The 19,916-nt window shown below is 41.4% G+C and overlaps 1 protein-coding gene across 1 annotated transcript; it reads right to left on the reverse strand.

Moving 5' to 3' along the window:
• Positions 1 to 9,700: 9,700 nt before the first annotated feature.
• Positions 9,701 to 19,765, reverse strand: eef1akmt2 (EEF1A lysine methyltransferase 2). Its single transcript, XM_064934209.1, has 6 exons — positions 19,279 to 19,765; positions 19,012 to 19,077; positions 18,694 to 18,808; positions 17,959 to 18,066; positions 10,615 to 10,831; positions 9,701 to 9,947 (listed from the first exon to the last, which is right to left on the reverse strand). The coding sequence occupies exons 1-6, from the start codon at positions 19,380 to 19,382 to the stop codon at positions 9,850 to 9,852; spliced, it is 708 nt and encodes a 235-aa protein (XP_064790281.1). The 5' UTR covers positions 19,383 to 19,765; the 3' UTR covers positions 9,701 to 9,849.
• Between the last annotated feature and the right edge of the window lie 151 nt (positions 19,766 to 19,916).

Raw genomic sequence — 19,916 nt, forward strand, 5'->3', positions numbered from 1 at the left:
TCCGTAGTAACATTGTTAACAGTAACTAGTTCACTTGGCTTCATGCCCATAGGGGGCAAAGGGGCACTTGCCCCCTCAGATTTGTCATGTAAAAAAAAAACCACGTAATGTAGTTGTTGTTTCTCTATAATGCTACAAGCCACCTAGCAATTTTATGATGTTGGCTTTAGCTAGCCCAGATAGTTGAGGTTGGGAGATTGGGAATCTAACTACCAAGAAGCTATATAAATTAAGTTAGAGTAGCTTTCTTGTCTATCTTAGCTGGCATGCCTGATGGAAAGGTTTAGAATATAAATAACTAAATGTACTTAAGACACATTCCTTTCAATCTTTTACCCTGTCTTTAGCAGAGGTGCAGAGAATAATATTTACACTGAACAAAAATATAAATGCAACATACAACAGTTTATAAGATTTTACAGAGTTACAGTTTATATAAGGACATCAGTGAATTAAATAAATGCATAAGGCCCTAATTTATGGATTTCACATGACTGGGAATACATATCTGTTAGTCACCGATACCTTAAAAAAAAGATCAGAAAACCAGTCAGTATCTGGTGTGACCACCATATGATTTATGCAGCGCGACACATCTCCGCGCGACACATCTCTTGATCAGGCTGTTGCTTGTAAACTGTGGAATATTGTCCCACTCCTCTTCAATGGCTGTGCGAAGTTTCTGGATATTTGTGGGAACTGGAAAACGGTGTTGTGCACGTCAATCCAGAGCATCCCAAACATGCTCAATGGGTGACATGTTTGGTGAGTATGCAGGCAATGGAAGAACTGGGACATTATCAGTTTCCAGGAATTGTGTACAGATCCTTGTGACATGGGGCCGTGCATTATCACGCTGTAACATGAGGCGACAGCAACAGATGAATGGCACAACAATTGACCTTAGGATCTCGTCACGGTATCTCTGTGCAATCATATTGCCATACACGCTGTCTGCCATCTGCCCGGTATAGTTGAAACCGTAATTCATCCGTGAAGAGCACACTTCTACATCGTGCCAGTGGCCGTTAAAGGTGAGCATTTGTCTACTGAAGTCGGTTACGACTCCAAAATTAAGTCCGGTCAAGGATGGTGATGATGACAAGCAAGCAGATGAGCTTCCCTGAGACGGTTTCTGACAGTTTGTGTAAAAATTCTTTGGTTGTGCAAACCCACAGTTTTATCAGCTGTCTGAATGGCTCATCTCAGACCATCCTGCAGGTGAAGAAGCCGGATTTTGAGGTCCTGGTTGGCATGGTTACACATGTTCTGCATTCAAACCCACAGTTTTATCAGCTGTCTGAATGGCTCGTCTCAGACCATCCTGCAGGTGAAGAAGCTGGATGTTGAGGTCCTGGGTTGGCATGGTTACACATGGTCTGCGCTTGTGAGGCCGGTTGGACCTACTGCCAAATTCTCCAAAACTTATTTGGAGGCGGCTTATGGTATATAAATTAACATTAAATTAGCTGACAACAGCTCTAGTGGACATCTGTGGCATTGTGTTGTGTGACAAAACTGCACATTATTATTGTCCCCAGCACAAGGTGCACCTGTGTAATGCTCATGCTGTTTAATCAGCTTCTTGATATGCCACAATGGTCAGGTGAATGGATTATCTGGGAAAGGAGAAATGCTCATGAACAGGTATGTAAACAAATTTCAAACATTTTAGAGATATAAGCTTTTATGTGCGTATGGAACAATTCTGGGATTATTCATTTTAGCTAATGAAATATAGGACCAACACTTTTCATGTTGTGTTTATATTTTTGTTCAGTATAGATACTTTAAAAAATAACCACCATTCAGGAGGATACAGACAGCTGATGAGGTATGCTTGGATATACAGAATTATTTTTTATTTTTTTACATAGAATTAAGCATAATGATTATGGCTCTAGATTGCAGGGAAAAGCTATTACAGGTGTTTGAAAATGGCAAAATTCTCCAAATTACAGACAGTGAGCCTACCTCCCCTCCGGACCACCCCCAGCCATCCTCATGTACTTTGTGCCATAACAGATTTTTGCGGTGCATGATGCCCCTGAATCAGCCTGTCATTAGTGGTGCATGGGTAAAATCACCGGGGAAGGCAAGCCAGGAAAAAAAGTACATTTTACAAGCTATGCGTTGTGATAATTGTGTTGTTCTCTCTATAACCTGTTAGTTCATATGCCTTGACACCATGATACATAGGCCAAGGCCGAGAAGTTGCAGAATAAATTCAACCACACCTATTTCATCACAAAACCAGAGAGCAACATCTGTCCGGTGAAGTCCACAAAACATATTGCATGTCACAAACAGTTACATGACCTAAAGCAGGGTCAAGCAAGTAAATGTTTCCGACATTTTCGGACTACTAAACAACTATTAATTTAAAACCAGAGTTACAATTCGCAAAGAAAACAGGTGCTGAATCCACTATTCCAGTACCATTTCAACATAATCTAATCACATATGCTTCATCTAATACAGTGACAACTAAAATATAACAAAAACTATTTAGTCTAATCAACATAAGCTAAATATGATGTGTCTGTCCATGGTACTAATTTCTCTCTGTGTGTGTGTGGAAGTTGAAAAAACTGTGTTGACTCACCCCACTTGTTGAGAAACGCCAATGCAATCCTACTATTTTATGTTGCCTAAACAGTCTATGACTTTATCATACAAGCTTTGAGTTTTTGTTGTCCTAGGCTACCTGGCTAAAATGCTTTCTCGCTAGCCTAACTTCCTTTCATGGGCAACAATTCACTAAGCCAGCTAGTTAACATTAGCCTAACGTTACAACATCTAGCCACATATTGAACTTCCATCCTCTCAGGCCAGGGGCATGAAGTATGAATTTATGGTTCATTCCGAATCGCCATTATAATCATTGGCCAATACGAAGAATTAAGTCAAACCACAAGTCGAAATCCATATCTCTATTCATGGCTAATTTAGGAAAGGGACGATTTTAGCTAGCGACTAGCCACCGAAGGACAATGACACAACGAGATGCAACAATTCACGTTTTCTCTCAATGACGTTTGAATTCTAATGTGATGTGACTGGTGGGAAGCCAAATCCAAACTGGCTTCCCTTGGCACCTTTTTTGTACGCCAGTACCATTCACAGCTGAGCTCACTCAGTTTAGCTCAACTCTGATTGGCTATATAAAAAAAATATATATTATCAAGGGAGGCCAAATGCTCACTGGCCTCCCTTGCATTCAATGCTAAGGGCGGCAACAATGGCATAATCTTTTTGACCAGACAGCATAGATGGGTTACATATACAGAGAGGCGCTGTTTCGTTCCCTTGGATGCTTTCCCTGGTGAGATACATTCAGCCTCTTGCGAATTGAAGGACATTTTCTTGGTCATTTTTGTGGGTAAGCCTGGCTTCCCTTGGCTACCATGAATACACACCACTGCAGCCTGTGGCATATTAATTGAAACGTATTGTTTCCAGGCCTTTATAACCTGTCATTTATGACACTTGCCTAAATACTAGACACTATAAATCCAATGCTCTGATTCAGATGACCATTTGTATGCCTATGTCTAAAAGTGTTCCTTGTCACAGTAATATCTGAATACACTCATAGTTCTACTTCAAAATATACTAGATAAAGTGTCATGTAGAAACATGTAGTAGATCTAAAGTTATATAAACTATGTAGCCGTAGCGAAATACTAGGCCAGGCCTAGTAGCCTAAATTAATGTTTAATAGTTGTACGTAGAGATAAATAGCTCCATCCATATACTCTGCAACTGTGAAGTTGACTGAGCTGCCTGTACAGTCTCATTGGGACCCGGCAGATGTTTTGAAATGTGGCAAGGAGGAATTTCTCCCACTTCCACATTGCTTCCCCAGCATGGAAAACTGCACAGCTATATGCAGGAGTAATTCAATCAGCACCCGGAAATCGTATTAAGAGGTCTCAAACGTTTCTAAGGAGATGGAATGAAAAACATAAATATTTACTTTATCACACTTGAGAATTAAATAAAAGTACAGCATTCATGGTGTTAGTGTGGCTTCACACCAGTGCCAGCACACATGTTGCCTGCTGACGATGGCAAAATGATCAACCTACTTTACATTTCATGTTACCCATAGTCTTAAAGTGTATGTCTTCTGTGACTCAAGAGACATAGATCATGTGTCTACGGCAATGGACATCCTAAAACAGGACAATCTTGTCCTGTAAGGGCTTGTGTGGGTGGGGTTCAGACTTTTGCCTGCACCCACACCAGTCCTTTTTGGTCGGATTGCATACGCCTGCCCTAGAAATAGCTTGGCATGCCAGGTGGCTGTTGAAAGAGGATGACATGCTCCAAGCAGATGAATGAAACTCCTCTGTTCAACAAAATGTATAATTTAGGCCTCAAATTCCTGGAGCAAGTTTAATGACTGCTGCCTTAAAACATGGTGTACATTGTGCATGCTTTAGTTCCATTAACAGCACCAGCGCTCCAGATGTGTTCCTGTTCACAGCCTTGTAATCTAACAAACTAACCACTATCAAACCCTCAGCACAGGGTGACAGGATCACAATCACATAGTAGATGCATAAACATTTGCATGGAAATGATCTATCACTTCTATTCATCCAGAAGAAACTAAGGTGCTTTCCACAGATGCAATTGGAGAATTATTTGAATGGTGTTTTGTAACTGCATTAGCAGCATACCCTGACAGTAAGGAATGCTGTGTGGAAAAGTTGACTGAAATACTCTCATGACTTGACTTCCATTAACAGGATTGTAGTACCTCCCAGTCTCCGTATTTGTGACTGCGTCTCTTAACAACAGCACCTGTGCGAGGGAGTGGACTTTATGTACAGTGGCTTCGGAAAGTATTTTGACCCATTGACTTTTTCCACATTTTGTTATGTTACACCCTTATTCTAAAATTAATTAATTGTTTTTTCCCACCTCAGAAATCTATACACAATACCCCATAAAAACAAAGCAAAAACAGTTTGCTAATTTATATTTTAAAAAATAATTTAGTATTACATATAAGTATTCAGACTCTTTACTCAGTACTTTGTTGAAGCACCTTTGGCAGCGATTACAGCATAAATTCTTATTGGATATAACATTACAAGCTTGGCACACCTGTATTTGGGGAGTTTCTCCGATAATTCTCTGCAGATCCTCTCAAGCTCTGTCAGGTTGGATGGGGAGCATTGCTGCACAGCTATTTTCAGGTCTCTATAGAGATGTTCCATGGGGTTCAAGTACGGGCTCTGGCTGGGCCACTCAAGGACATTCAGAGACTTGTCCTGAAGCCACTCCTGCGTTTTCTTGGCTATGTGCTTAGGGTCGTTGTCCTGTTGGAAGGTGAACCTTCGCCCCAGTCTGAGGACCTGAGCGCTCTGTAGAAGGTTTTCATCAAAGACCTCTCTGTACTTTGCTCTGTTCAGCTTTGCCTCGATCCTGACTAGTCTCCCAATCCCTGCCGCTTAAAAACATACCCACAGCATGATGCTGCCACCACCATGCTTTACCATAGGGATGCTGCCAGGTTTCCTCCAGACATGACGCTTGGCATTCAGGCCAGAGTTCAGTCTTGGTTTCATCAGATCAGAGAATACTGTTTCTTATGGTCTGAGAGTCTTTTGGCGGGCTGTCATGTGCCGTTTACTGAGGAGTGGCTCCGTCTGGCCACTCTACCATAAAAGGCCTAATTGGTGGAGTGATTCAGAGATGGTTGTCCTTCTGGAAGGTTCTCCCATCTCCACAGAGGAACTTTAGAGCTCTATCAGAGTGATCATCGGGTTCTTGGTCAAATCAAATGAAATGTTATTTGTCACATGCGCCTTAAAGTGAAATGCTTACTTACAAGCCCTTAACCAACAATGCAGTTTAAAGAAAAACCCTAAAAAAGTAAGAGATAAGAATAACAAATAATTAAAAAGCAGCAGTAAATAATAGCGGGGATATATACAGGTGGTACTGGTACAGAGTCAATATGTCAATGTGCGGAGGCACCGGTGTCAAGGTAATTATGTACATGTAGGTAGAATTATTAAAGTGGCTATGCATAACAGAGAGTAACAGCAGCGTGGGGGGTGGGGGCAATGCAAATAGTCTGGGTAGCCATTTGATTAGCTGTTCAGGTGTCTTACGGCTTGAGGGTAGAAGCTGTTAAGAAGCCTTTTGGATCTAGACTTGGCACTCTGGTAGTGCTTGCTGTGCGGTAGCAGAGAGAACTGTCTTGACTAGGGTGGCTGGAGTCCTTGACAATTTTTGGAGCCTTTCTCTGACACGCCTGATATAGAGGTCCTGGATGACAGGAAGCTTGGCCCCGGTGATGTACTGGGCCGTACGCACTACCCTCTGTAGTGGCTTGTGGTCGGAGGCCGAGCAGTTGCCATACCAGGCAGTCACCTCCCTGACCAAGGCCCTTCTCCCTCGATTGCTGGCAGCCCAGTTTGTCTAGGAAGTGTCTTGGTGGTTCCAAACTTCTTCCATTTAAGAATGATGGAGGCCAATGTATTCTTGGGGGCCTTCAATGCTGCAAACATTTTTTGGTACCTTTCCCCAGATCTGTGACTCGACACAAGGCTGTCTTGGCGCTCTACGGACAATTCCTTCGACCTCATGGCTTGGTTTTTGCTCTGACACGCACTGTCAACTGTGGGATCTTATATAGACATGTGTGTGCCTTTCCAAATCATGTCCAATCAATTGAATTTACCACAAGTGGACTCCAATCAAGTTGTAGAAACATCTCAAGGAAGATCAATGGAAACAGGATGCACCTGATCTCAATTTTCAAATCTCATAGCAAAGGGTCTGAATACTTTTTTTTATTTTTTATTTGTAATAAATAATCTGTGGTGCAGAACAAAGACATTGTTTCTCTGCCAGCCAAAGAACCATTTGAAGACTCCTTAGACACGGTCTCTTCTGAGACAGTATAAATGTCAATGTGACGATATTGATCTGAGTGAATAGTCAATAAGCATCTTGTTTCATGGGAAAAAGTTGTGTAAAGGAATACAATATAAGCATTTCGCTGCACCTACTACATCTGCTAAACTGTGTACGAGACCAATAAACTTTGATTTGATATTCTATGATGCACATCCAGGCAGGGTATTCAGTACTTGTAAATTTCCAGGCAGCAATTCTTGTAACGCGTTTATTCAACAGCATGCCTCACATCGACTGCTTCTATTGGGCCACATGCCCAGATTCCAATTAGAGGTTGAGTTTGACAGTTATTAATGACAGAGAGTTACGGCAGGAAATCATGTCGCTTTCTTTGAACCATGTCTGTGTATTCATTGCGAGCTGGTTGGTAAGGTGGATTGCAAAACTGAGGACTTTGTGAATGAAAAAGGTTGACATACAATACCGCTCAAAAGTTTGTAGTCACTTAGAAATGCTCTTGTTTTTGAAAGAACGCTCATTTTTTGGCCATTAACATAACATTGATCAGAAATACAGTGTAGACATCGTTAATGTTGTAAATGACTATTGTAGCTGGAAATGGCTGATGGAATATCTACATAGGACCATTATCAGCAACTATCACTCCTGTGTTCCAATGTCACGTTGTGTTAGCGAATCCAAGTTGATCATTTTAAAAGGCTAATAAAAAATAATAAAAATGAAATTATATTAGCACAGCTGAAAACTTGTGCTGATTTAAAGGAGCAATAAAACTGGCCTTCTTTAGACTAGTTGAGTATCTGGAGCATCAGCATTTGTGGGTTTGATTACAGGTTAGTTATATTTTTGGATTCATCAATTCAAAACATGACATTATCTAAATTTTGGACTTTTTATAAAACTGGTTTTGATTCTGCATGGTTTAACATCACATAATACCAGAGACTCTTGAATTAATGTGAAATCGTTTAGTAATTTTTTGTATAGGAATGTGACCAGACAGCTTGGGTCAGTGTGTCAAATTTGATGTGATAAGTAACAAGGTTTTGCTGATTAGAGGACAAGGCTTGATGCATTTCTAATGTTGAGAAATTCCCCCCACTGCTGTGTCTATCATATTTAGTGGCATTAACCCCCACATTTCCTTGTGACAGTTGTAAACTCAGCAAAAAAAACAAAACAAAAAAACGTCCCTTTTCAGGACCCCGTATTTCAAAGATAATTCGTAAAAATCGAAAAAAAACTTCACAGATCTTCAGCGTAAAGGGTTTAAACACTGTTTCTCATGCTTGTTCAATAAACAATTAACAAACATGCACCTGTGGAACGGTCGTTAAGACACTAACAGCTTACAGACGGTAGGCAATTAAGGTCACAGTTATGAAAACTTAGGACACTAAAGATGCCTTTCTACTGACTGGAAAAACACCAAAAGAAAGATGCCCAGGGTTCTTGCTCACCTGCGTGAATGTGCTGTATGCATGAGGACTGCAGATGTGGCCAGGGCAAAAAATTGCCATTTCCGTACTATGAGACACCTAAGACTGCGCTACAGGGAGACATGATGGACAGCTGATCGTCCTCACAGTAGCAGACCACGTGTAACAACACCTGCACAGGATCGGTACATCTGAACAACACACCTGCGGGATAGGTACAGGATGGCACAACAACTGCCCAGGTTACACCAGGAACGCACAATCCCTCCATCAGTGCTCAGACTGTCTGCAATAGGCTGAGAGAGGCTGAACTAAGGGCTTGTAGGCCTGTTGTAAGGCAGGTCCTCACCAGACATCCGCGGCAACGTCGTCGCCTATGGGCACAAACCCACCGTCGCTAGACCAGACAGGACTGGCAAAAAGTGCTCTTCACTGATGAGTCGGGGTGATCTCACAAGGGGTGATGGTCGGATTCGCGTTTATTGTCGAAGGAAGGAGCGTTACACCGAGGCCTGTACGATTTGGAGATGGAGGGTCCGTCATGGCCTGGGGCGGTGTGTCACAGCATCATCGGACTGAGCTTGTTTTCATTGCAGGCAATCTCAACACTGTGCGTTACAGGGAAGACATCCTCCTCCCTCGTGGTACCCTTCCTGCAGGCTCATCCTGACATGACCCTCCAGCATGACAATGCCACCAGCAATACTGCTCGTTCTGTGCGTGATTCACTGCAAGACAGGAATGCCAATGTTCTGCCATGGCCAGCGAAGAGCCCGGATCTCAATCCCATTGAGCACGTCTGGGACCTGTTGGATCGGAGGGTGAGGGCTAGGGCCATTCCCCCCAGAAATGTCCTGGAACTTGCATGTGCCTTGGTGGAAGAGTTGGGTAACATCTCACAGCAAGAACTGGCAAATCTGGTGCCGTCCATGAGGAGATGCACTGCAGTACTTAATGCAGCTGGTGGCCACACCAGGTACTGACAAACTTTTTATTTTGACCCCCCCTATGTTCAGGGACACATTATTCAATTTCTGTTAGTCTCATGTCTATGGAACTTGTTCAGTTTATGTCTCAGTTGTTGAGTTTTGCTATGTTCATACAAATATTTACACCTTAAGTTTGCTGATAATAACAGTGAGAGGACATTTTTGCTGAGTTTACCTCCTAAGCCTTGTGAAAGAACATCAGGGTACAGTGATATGGTAGTGATATGGTAATGCCAGAAAGACTGAACGGTTACATAAAAGAAGGTGAAGGATTTTACATTGCAGGTTGGATTCTCATTGCAGAATTTAGATGTCAGATGTCTGGGATCTGATACAATGTGGAGAAAAGGGAAGGAAAGTGGAAAAATGTCAATGTGCAAGAAAAATAATATTTATTTATTTGGGGGAATACTGATTGTTGGTGTTGTCCTTTCTCAAAAACATTTCACAAACTTTTAAAATTGAGGAATAAGCATAAAAACAACATTTCAGAATGCTGTTTTGCTTGTGGGCAAAAGTCAGTGTAGTCGTTTGAAGATTATTGCGGTCACACTGTTGCCAGTCTTGCCACCAAACTGGAAGCGGGGTGTTGGTAGCTCTTTCACAAAATCAAACCCTGCAAGTCAAAGACAATAAGTTTATGAGCAGCAAGCATAGAGTTAATACCTTGCTGTGCTAGCATTGCTTTTCAAGCTGTGAAACTCCCTCAAAACCCTTGCACTAGACTATGGTTTTGTGTGGGTTTTTAAACAACTATCATTCACCATCTGTGGTGCATCTTCAAAGCCAGTAGAGAGAAGCTGTCATTTTGACAGATGATGTTCACATGGCCTTGGTCCCAAAAGCATCTCCCCAGCTCTTACTCATGCTGAAGTGTGACAGCAAATGGGAGCTTGCCTAAATACTGGCTAAACAAGGCTGCTTTTGTTATAACCTGACGTTTGACCAGAGAGCTTTCTTGGTTGTGGCATTATAGCAACATTTTAATAATAGGCCAGACACTGAAATAAACCACCCAAACAAAGATTTTACAAGCCCAACAGACTGCCCTACTCCCTGCTGATAATACTTAACTTGCTATTGAGCAATCAAAAAGATCATCATAATGGCATAAAAGATGCCATAAACAATCAAGGTTACTGATGAGAACTGACTTTGCATTCATGAAACAAACAGATATTTAGGTTATCATTATGTTGACTGTGGGATGGAGGCGTCCTGAAAAGTGTAATAATTCAGGCTGTACACTCATAACATTCCAGTGTCTCGGATGGTTCACTCACCTTGGCTGAACATCTGTAGTAGCTGTTCCTTAGTCCAGTTGCAGGAAGTGATGACGAACAGCCCCTCCTCCTTCAGTGCCCCTCTCAGGGATTGGATGTAACATGCTTTGCCCTCCTCAGTGTTCTCTGGGTTCAGGCTTATGGCGTCAAATGTGCCCTTGTCGATGCATACGTCAAAGTCGCTCAACTCTCCAGAGCAGCTCAAGAAGTCCACCTCCTAGTGTGATGCAAAAGGCACAGTGAGTGAGTTGATATCAGTATATGCTTGACTCATATTTACATTTATATACAATAGCCTGGTACTCCAGATGTGTTGAGCTACATTATGGCTGTATGAGAGCCTGTACAACACGTCTATCATTTCTCAAACTCTTTGGCATTAAACAACTGATAGTGCCTTCAGAAAGTATTCATACCCCGTGACTTCAACATTTTTTGTTACAGCCTGAATTCAAAATGGATTAAATAGATTTTTTTCATCACCCACCAACACACACACACACACAAATACCCCATAATGACAAAGTGAAAACACATTTCATACATTTTTGCCAATTTATCTAAAATTTAATACAGAAATCTCTCTTTTACATAAGTATTGACAACCCTAAGTCAATACATGTTAGAATCACATTGGGCAGCCATTATAGGTGAGTCTTTCTGGGTAAGTCTCTAAGAGCTTTGCACACCTGGATTATTCCATATTTGCACATTATTCTTTTAAAAATTGATGCTCTGTCAAGTTGGCTGTTGATCACTGCTAGACAGACATTTAAGTCTTGCCATAGACTTTCAAGTCAATTTAAGTCAAACCTGTAACTAGGCTACTCAGGAACATTCAATGTCCTCTTGGTAAGCCACTCCAGTGTATATTTGGCCTTGTTTTAAGTTATTGTCCTGCCGAATGGTGAATTTGTCTCCCAGTGTCTGTTGGAAAGGAGACTAAACCAGGTTTTCGTCTAGGATTTTGCCTGTGCTCTATTCCATAGTTCTTGCCGATGACAAACATACACATAATATGATGTAGCCCCCATAATTATTGAAAATATGAAGAGTGGAACTCAGTGATGCGTTGGATTTGCCCCAAACATAAGTGTCTGCTTCCAGGACATAAGGTTAATTTCTTTGCCACATTTTTTGCAGTTTTACTTTAGCGCCTTATTCTGTACAGGCTTCCTTCTTTTTGCTCAGTCATTTAGGTGATAATTGTGGAGTAACTACAATGTTTATCCGTCCTCAGATCACAACCATTAAAGTCTTTTAAACTCTTTTAAAGTCACCATTGGAGATTTCCTTCCTCTCTGGCAACAGTTATGAAGGACACCTGTATCTTTGTAGTGACTGGGTGTATTGATACACCATCCAAAGTATAATTAATAACTTCACCATGCTCAAAGGGATATTCAATGTGTGCTTTCTTATCTACCAATAGGTGCCCTTCTTTGCAAGGCATTGGAAAACATCCCTGGTCTTTAAGGTTGAATCTGTATTTGAAATCCACTGCTCGACTGAGGGACCTTACAGATAATTGTATGTGTGGGGTACAGAGATGAGGTAGTCATTAATAAATCATGTTAAAACTATTATTGCACACAGAGTGAGTCCATGTAACTTATTATTTCACTTGTTAAACACATTTTACTCCTGAACTTATTTAGGCTTGCCATAACAAAGCGGTTGAATACTTATTGACAAGACATCTCAGCATTTATTTTTTAATTAATTTGTAAAAATGTCTAAAACCATCATTTCACTTTCATATTATAGGGTATTGTGTGTAGGCCAGTGACACTAAATCTCAATTTAATCCATTTTAAATTCAGGCTGTAACAACAAAATGTGGAAAAAGTCCAGGGGTATAAATACTCTCTGAAGGCACAGCATATAAGCGACTTTCAGCATCAATCTTTGGCTTCAATATCTGTTGAACTTGAGTACCCGACACAACAGTGGTAGGCTTGATTACCAACAACGACAAGACGGCCTACAGGGAGGAGGTGAGGGCCCTCGGAGTGTGGTGTCAGGAAAATAACCTCACACTCAACGTCAACAAAACTAAGGAGATGATTGTGGACTTCAGGAAACAGCAGAGGGAACACCCCCCTATCCACATCGATGGAACAGTAGTGGAGAGGGTAGTAAGTTTTAAGTTCCTCGGTGTACACATCACAGACAAACTGAATTGGTCCACCCACACAGACAGCATCGTGAAGAAGGCGCAGCAGCGCCTCTTCAACCTCAGGAGGCTGAAGAAATTTGGCTTGTCACCAAAAGCACTCACAAACTTCTACAGATGCACAATCGAGAACATCCTGGCGGGCTGTATCACCGCCTGGTACGGCAACTGCTCCACCCACAACCGTAAGGCTCTCCAGAGGGTAGTGAGGTCTGCACAACGCATCACCGGGGGCAAACTACCTACCCTCCAGGACACCTATACCACCCGATGTTACAGGAAGGCCATAAAGATCATCAAGGACAACACCCACCCGAGCCACTGCCTGTTCACCCCGCTATCATCCAGAAGGCGAGGTCAGTACAGGTGCATCAAAGCTGGGACCGAGAGACTGAAAAACAGCTTCTATCTCAAGGCCATCAGGCTGTTAAACAGCAACCACTAACATTGAGTGGCTGCTGCCAACACACTGACTCAACTCCAGCCACTTTAATAATGGGAATTGATGGGAAATGATGTAAAATATATCACTAGCCACTTTAAACAATGCTACCTAATATAATGTTTACATACCCTACATTATTCATCTCATATGTATACGTATATACTGTACTCTATATCATCTACTGCATCCTTATGTAATACATGTATCACAAGCCACTTTAACTATGCCACTTTGTTTACATACTCATCTCATATGTATATACTGTACTTGATACCATCTACTGTATCTTGCCTATGCTGCTCTGTACCATCACTCATATATATATATCTTTATGTACATATTCTTTATCCCCTTACACTGTATATAAGAAAAAGGTTTTGGAATTGTTAGTTAGATTACTTGTTGGTTATTACTGCATTGTCGGAACTAGAAGCACAAGCATTTCGCTACACTCACATTAACATCTGCTAACCATGTGTATGTGACAAATAAAATTTTGATTTGATTTGATTGACAGAGGCTAATATCTGTGAAAAAGTAGAGCACGTTTGCCCCTGTGGTCAAAACTGACCATTGCTGAGGACCTACCACCAATGAAAGACCTCTTATCCTTATAGGCCATGGAACACTAGACCTCTGGGGTGAGCCAATCAGCCACACACTCACCACCACCTAAGGGTCACATCATTGGCATTTTATGAGGGGGTTAGCAGTGATTCAGTGTTGAGAGAAATCTCTATGTCCATTGGAATGGCTGCTTTCGTTTTGGACGGATGCGGCCATAAACCTCAGTGATGTGATTTAGGACAGAGGTGGGAGGGCAAGGCTTTAAAACAGTGGAAAAACACACATCCAAATGGTGACAGAGGTGGGATTGTCCCAGGCAGACACCAACTAGATGGTACACTCCAGGCTAGTCATTCACACACACACTTTGTCTTCTACTGCTCTGGGGGTATGGATCATGATGCTAACATACCATCTGACATACACACCCACTGCTACCCATACAGGAATGTTGCCAGGCTCGGGTAAATATTGACTTCAACAGCAAGCACCCTGACCAAGTACAGTATACAGTACACAGCTCCAGAGCAATGATCCCTCTAGCCCACAGAGAGAAGCATGATAGAAAGTTGAGTGAAGTTCAATCCGTTTACTGTGGCAGTTGTGATTGACCCATGCAATGTCAGCCACTTTCAATATAAACACCCCAAAACAAAACTAACTATGCAAGACTTATTAGTATGCAAAACTAACTACGCAATAGATTTTGTTGTAGGCAGAACACATCGGAGTAGGATTCAATTGCATTGACACGCTCTACACAGACCCGTGGGGCATAACCAATCAGAGCTGCAGTAGGCTTATATGCAAATAAGCCATGGCCATATATGGATCTGTGCCATTTACTTTGAACTGGACTGTTTTCAGCAATACACTAAGTAGTCAACAGCCAGATGGTAGCATCATTTGTTGATTGTCCGTAATAATGATATGGGAATAATAATGCATTATATTTTGTAAAGTGGTTTCTTTGCATCAAACAACATTTTCAATTACCTCCTTGCCCTGCATGTATTTTTTTAAGTCTCATGGAACATAGGCCTACATTGAACACCACACATTGGCTGCTACTGTAGGCCGAATGGGGCCGTCATTGAAAATAAAAAAATTTTCTTAACTGATATGCCTAGCTAAATAAAAGGTGAAAAAAAAAAAAAAATGATAAACCCACCTTCTCCATTGTTTTTGATGTTAGGCCACTCTGGTAGGACTACATTATGATCAAATAGCCACAGTAGCCTACTTGGCCACTTAAAACTAATTTAAAGCGGGTACAACCTCAGTGTTCACAGTAAACAAGCGCTGGAAGTTGCACAGAACTTTCACAAAGTTCAAGTTTGCTCTCAGCAGACCTGAAATTAGCTCAGTGGCATTTTGTTTTTTAAAAGGAACATAGCTCCACAGGAAGGTGTACAGTAAGATATTATACTATGCATGTGTGTGTATGACGGAGGAAACCTCACTCATCCCTAGGTACGGTATCGTATGGCTGAGCGGCATTTAAAATCTGTTTTTCTTGTACATGTGTTCCTGCAGATGTGTTAAATCCCATCAGCTCTCCCAGGCACAAGGTGGCTGAATCCAAAGCCCCCCCGAAAGGTAAACACAGGAGAGTTTCCCCTTATGGCAGCAGGGGATACGGTGCGCTGAAAGCCAGTTTGTGTCACTGGCAATTGAAGATTTCATGCAGAGCTAAGCATCAATGGCTGGGTTTGTCTGTGGCCTGGAGTCCATCCAAGAGACCCTCAGTCCTAAACATAATATTACTGGGATGGAGTAAGGGACTGTTTATAAATGTTGGAAATGGACATTTTTATATTCCAGTCCTGCACGTGGCATTATACCATTACAGTATGCTTAGATCATAAACAAAATTAACAATGAGGTTTTTTATTCACGAAATGGTCATTCTGACAGATATGTCACATATACAGTTGACGTTTACATACACCGAGCCAAAAACATTTAAACTCAGTTTCACAATTGCTGACATTTAATCCTAGTAAGAATTCCCTGTCTTAGGTCAGTTAGGATCACCAAATTATTTTAAGAATGTGAAATGTCAGAATAATAGTAGAGAATTATTTATTTCAGCTTTTATTTCTTTCATCAAATTCCCAGTGGGTCAGAAGTTCACATACACTCAGTTAGTATTTGGAAGCATTGCCTTTAAATTGTTTAACTTGGGTCAAACAATTTCACATATTCTTCCACAAGCTTCCCACAATAAGTTTGGTGAATTTTGGCCCATTCCGCCATGACAGAGCTGGTGTAACTGAGTCAGGTTTGTAGGACCCTTGCTCGCACACACTTTTTCAGTTCTGCCCACAAAATTTCTATAGGGTTGAGATCAGGGCTTTGTAATGGCCACTCCAATACCTTGACTTTGTTGTCCTTAAGCCATTTTGACACAACTTTGGAAGTAGACTTGGGGTCATTGTCCACTTGGAAGACCCATTTGCGACCAAGCTATAAATACCTGACTGATGTCTTGAGATGTAGATTCAATATATCCACATAATTTTCCTCCCTAATGATGCCATTTATTTTGTGAAGTGCACATGTCCCTCCTGCAGCAAAGCACTCCCACAACATGATGCTGCCACCCCCGTGCTTCACAGTTGGGATGGTGTTCTTCGGCTTGCAAGCATCCCCCCTTTTCCTCCAAACATAACGATGGTCATTATGACCAAACAGTTCTATTTTTGTTTCATCAAACCAGAGGACATTTCTCCAAAAAGTACGATATTTATCCCCATGTGCAGTTGCAAACCGTAGTTAGTTTTTTTTGAAATGGCAGTTTTGGAGCAGTGGCTTCTACCTTGCTGAGCAGCCTTTCAGGTTATGTTGATATAGGACTTGTATTACTGTGGATATCGATAATTTTGTACCGGTTTCCTCCAGCATCTTCACAAGGTCCTTTGCTGTGGTTCTGGGATTGATTTGCACTTTTCGCACCAAAGTACGTTAATCTCTAGGAGACAGAATGCGTCTCTTTCCTGAGCGGTATGACAACTGTGTGGTCCCATGGTGTTTATACTTGTGTACTATTGTTTGTACAGATGAACGTCATACCTTCAGCCATTTGGAAATTGCTCCCAAGGCTGAACCAGACTTGTGGAGGTCTACGATTTTTTTTCTGTGGTCTTTGCTGATTTCTTTTGATTTTCTCATGATGTCAAGCAGAGGCACTGAGTTTGAAGGTCGGCCTTGAAATACATCCACAGGTACACCAATTGACTCAAATGATGTCAATTAGCCTATCAGAAGCTTCTAAAGCCATGACATAATTTTCTGAAATTTTCAAAGCTGTTTAAAGGCACAGTGAACTTATGTAAACTTCTGACCCACTGGAATTGTGATACAGTGAATGATAAGTGAAATAATCTGTCTGTAAACAACTGTTGGAAAAATTACTTGTGTCATTCAAAGTAGATGTCCTAACTGACTTGCCAAAAATATACACGTTTTAAAGACACCAACCTAACTGTATGTAAACTTCTGACTTCAGCTGTATGCAGTGCACCACACCTATTTTTCTTCCAAAGCATTAGCGAACAATATAATGTTATTCATTTATTAAAATATGACTGTATAATGAATAGGTATGAGGTATAGACATACTGTATGGAGGTGTGTGTTGGTGTCTGTGCATAGATCTCACAATACAATCAAATAGTGCCACCAACAGTATACCATCTGCTGTAATCATGTGTCCCATGCACATAACAATTGCTGGTATACACATGACCAAAACACTGGCTATTTGTTGTTATTGCAAAAGAGAGATAGGTACTCTCCCTTATCATTTGTGTATTAACAAAAAGCACTCAACTCCCTTACTGTGCACTGCAATTACAAAGCTATTGGGGCGGCAGGGTAGCCTAGTGGCTAGAGTGGTGGACTAGTAACCGAAAGGTTGCAAGCTCAAATCCCCGAGCTGACAAGGTACAAATCTGTCATTCTGCCCCTGAACAGGCAGTTAACCCACTGTTCCTAGGCCGTCAGTGAAAATAAGAATTTGTTCTTAACTGACTTGCCTAGTTAAATAAAGGTAAAAATAAATAATTAAGCCTGCTTATGTACTGTGCAACAGCAGATAGATACTACGCTGTTACTGTAGCAATTATTTCTACACACAGCAGTTAGGGCTTACCTTGACCTCCACGTTAGAAAAGTCTTCTGTCTGCAGTACACTTCTTGCAAGTTTAACAGAGGCAGCAGAATAATCTATTCCTGTGAGATTTGTGTATCCACTTTTGGCCTAGAGAAGAAAAAAAATCAAAATGCATGAAGAACATGAATAGTCATGCAAAGGCAAAAATTATTGACATAGGTGAAGAGAGTATTTAATCAAATGTTGTCCTACACCGAGTGTACAAAACATTGCTAATATTGAGTTGCACCCCCTTTTAACCTCAGAACAGCCTCAATTTGTCAGGGCATGGACTCTACAAGGTGTCGAACACATTCCACAGGGATGCTGGCCCATGTTGTCTCTAATGCTTCCCAGTTGTTTCAAGTTGGCTGCAGGTCCTTTGGGTGGTGGACCATTCTTGATACACGGGGCAACTGTAGAGCGAAAAACCCAGCAGAGTTGCAGTTCTTGACACACTCACCCTCTGAATGGCATACATACACAATCCATGTCTCAAGGTTTAAACGTTTTTATTTAACCCTCCTCCCCTTCATCTACCCTGATTGAAGTGAATTTAACCAGTGACATCAATAAGGGATCATAGATGTCACCTGGTTTCAACTGGTCAGTCGGTCATGGAAAGAGCAGGTGCTCTTAATGTTTTGTACATTCAGTATATGCTACAGGTGAAGGCCTAATAGGCATTTTTAAAGCATAGTAATTCCACACCTTTCATTTTTTTACAAAGCCTACCAGTTCTACTAAGAGGACACCATTCCCTGTGCCAATATCAAGTATAGCAGCGTCTTCTGGGATTTCCTCTTTTTCCATCCACCGCAGCACACGGTCCATACTCTCTTCTCCAAACCTTGGGAAATAGATATGGGGCACAGTGCAGCACAATGTGTCCTTGGTTGCTGTATATTGTACTAGGTAGTTCACTGGGGCAAAGTGTTACAGGCAAATTAACATTCCACCCATAGACATTAATTCCACCTCCCCAATCCATTGCAATTGAAAGTTGATATGGGGCTGCAAATCCATGTACACTACAACCAGAATTATCTTTACCATATCTCACCGACGTCCCCAATGTCTTTAAACGTCTGCAATTCCCTCTGGTACGCATCATCCCAGCTAACAAAAAATAAATTAAAATAATGTAACCTCGCAAGGAACAGAAATATACAACGTTTCTATAAATACTGGCGTAAAACAGCTCGTGTGGCGTAGTGCCTAAATGATTTTTGGACTGTATGGGAATCGCAAATAAATACAAATGTAACATTAGCAATTATGCTGGGCAATGAGACCAGTGGTGTCATTTGGAACACTCACTATTCTTTCGTTCCGAGCTTCGAGGGTGTAAAATCATCTTTGACCAAGTCCTCATTGATTTTAGAGGTATTAGGACAGCCACGCGTGCATTCAATGGATTCCATACCAGATAGATAGCAAGCTTCTTGCTGTATAAACCAAAGTAGCTAACGTTAGCTAGCCAAGTAGAAAACGCGGGCAGGAAGCAAGCATCAAAACGTGTTCCTCTATTTTCATGTGCACATATTCTGTATGTTTTAAAGAAGAGGACTACTGTAGCTAGTTAGGCAACGTAAATTAAGCGATATGCGTTATCGTTTATAATAATGCACAGACATATAAGTTTCCCATTGTGTTTATGACGCCCAGAGGAGCGAGCGTGCAACCAAAGAGTTGTATAAGTAACTCCAGATTAGACCGTAGTAGGCAGAACAAGCAAGGATGTGGGCAGAGGCAAGTACGAGCAAGCGAGATCCTATTGACGCGTTCTAAGCATGTATTTCGATGTTTCCGTTAGGAACGCCTACTATGTGAAGTGCGCGTGTGCACTGACTCAATTCGCCCTTCTCAACTATGACATTTAAAGGGTCAAGTCTACAAAACTTAGTCCACTATTCGTAACACATTTTAGTTTTTTGAAACAAACTGTATGGAGATCG

Source organism: Oncorhynchus masou, chromosome 24 (assembly GCF_036934945.1).
Source record: "Oncorhynchus masou masou isolate Uvic2021 chromosome 24, UVic_Omas_1.1, whole genome shotgun sequence".
NCBI classification, from domain to species: Eukaryota; Metazoa; Chordata; class Actinopteri; order Salmoniformes; family Salmonidae; genus Oncorhynchus; species Oncorhynchus masou.

What these genes read in the sequence shown, in the direction of transcription:
- eef1akmt2 (XM_064934209.1), bottom strand. Translation starts at nt 19,382, where the DNA reads ATGGAATCCATTGAATGCACGCGTGGCTGTCCTAATACCTCTAAAATC. An exon ending in GGGGACGTCGGTGAGATATG is followed by an intron (nt 18,809 to 19,011) that starts GTAAAGATAATT and finishes CTATTTCCCAAG; the next exon opens with GTTTGGAGAAGAGAGTATGG. An exon ending in TTTCTAACGTGGAGGTCAAG is followed by an intron (nt 10,832 to 17,958) that starts GTAAGCCCTAAC and finishes GCATCACACTAG; the next exon opens with GAGGTGGACTTCTTGAGCTG.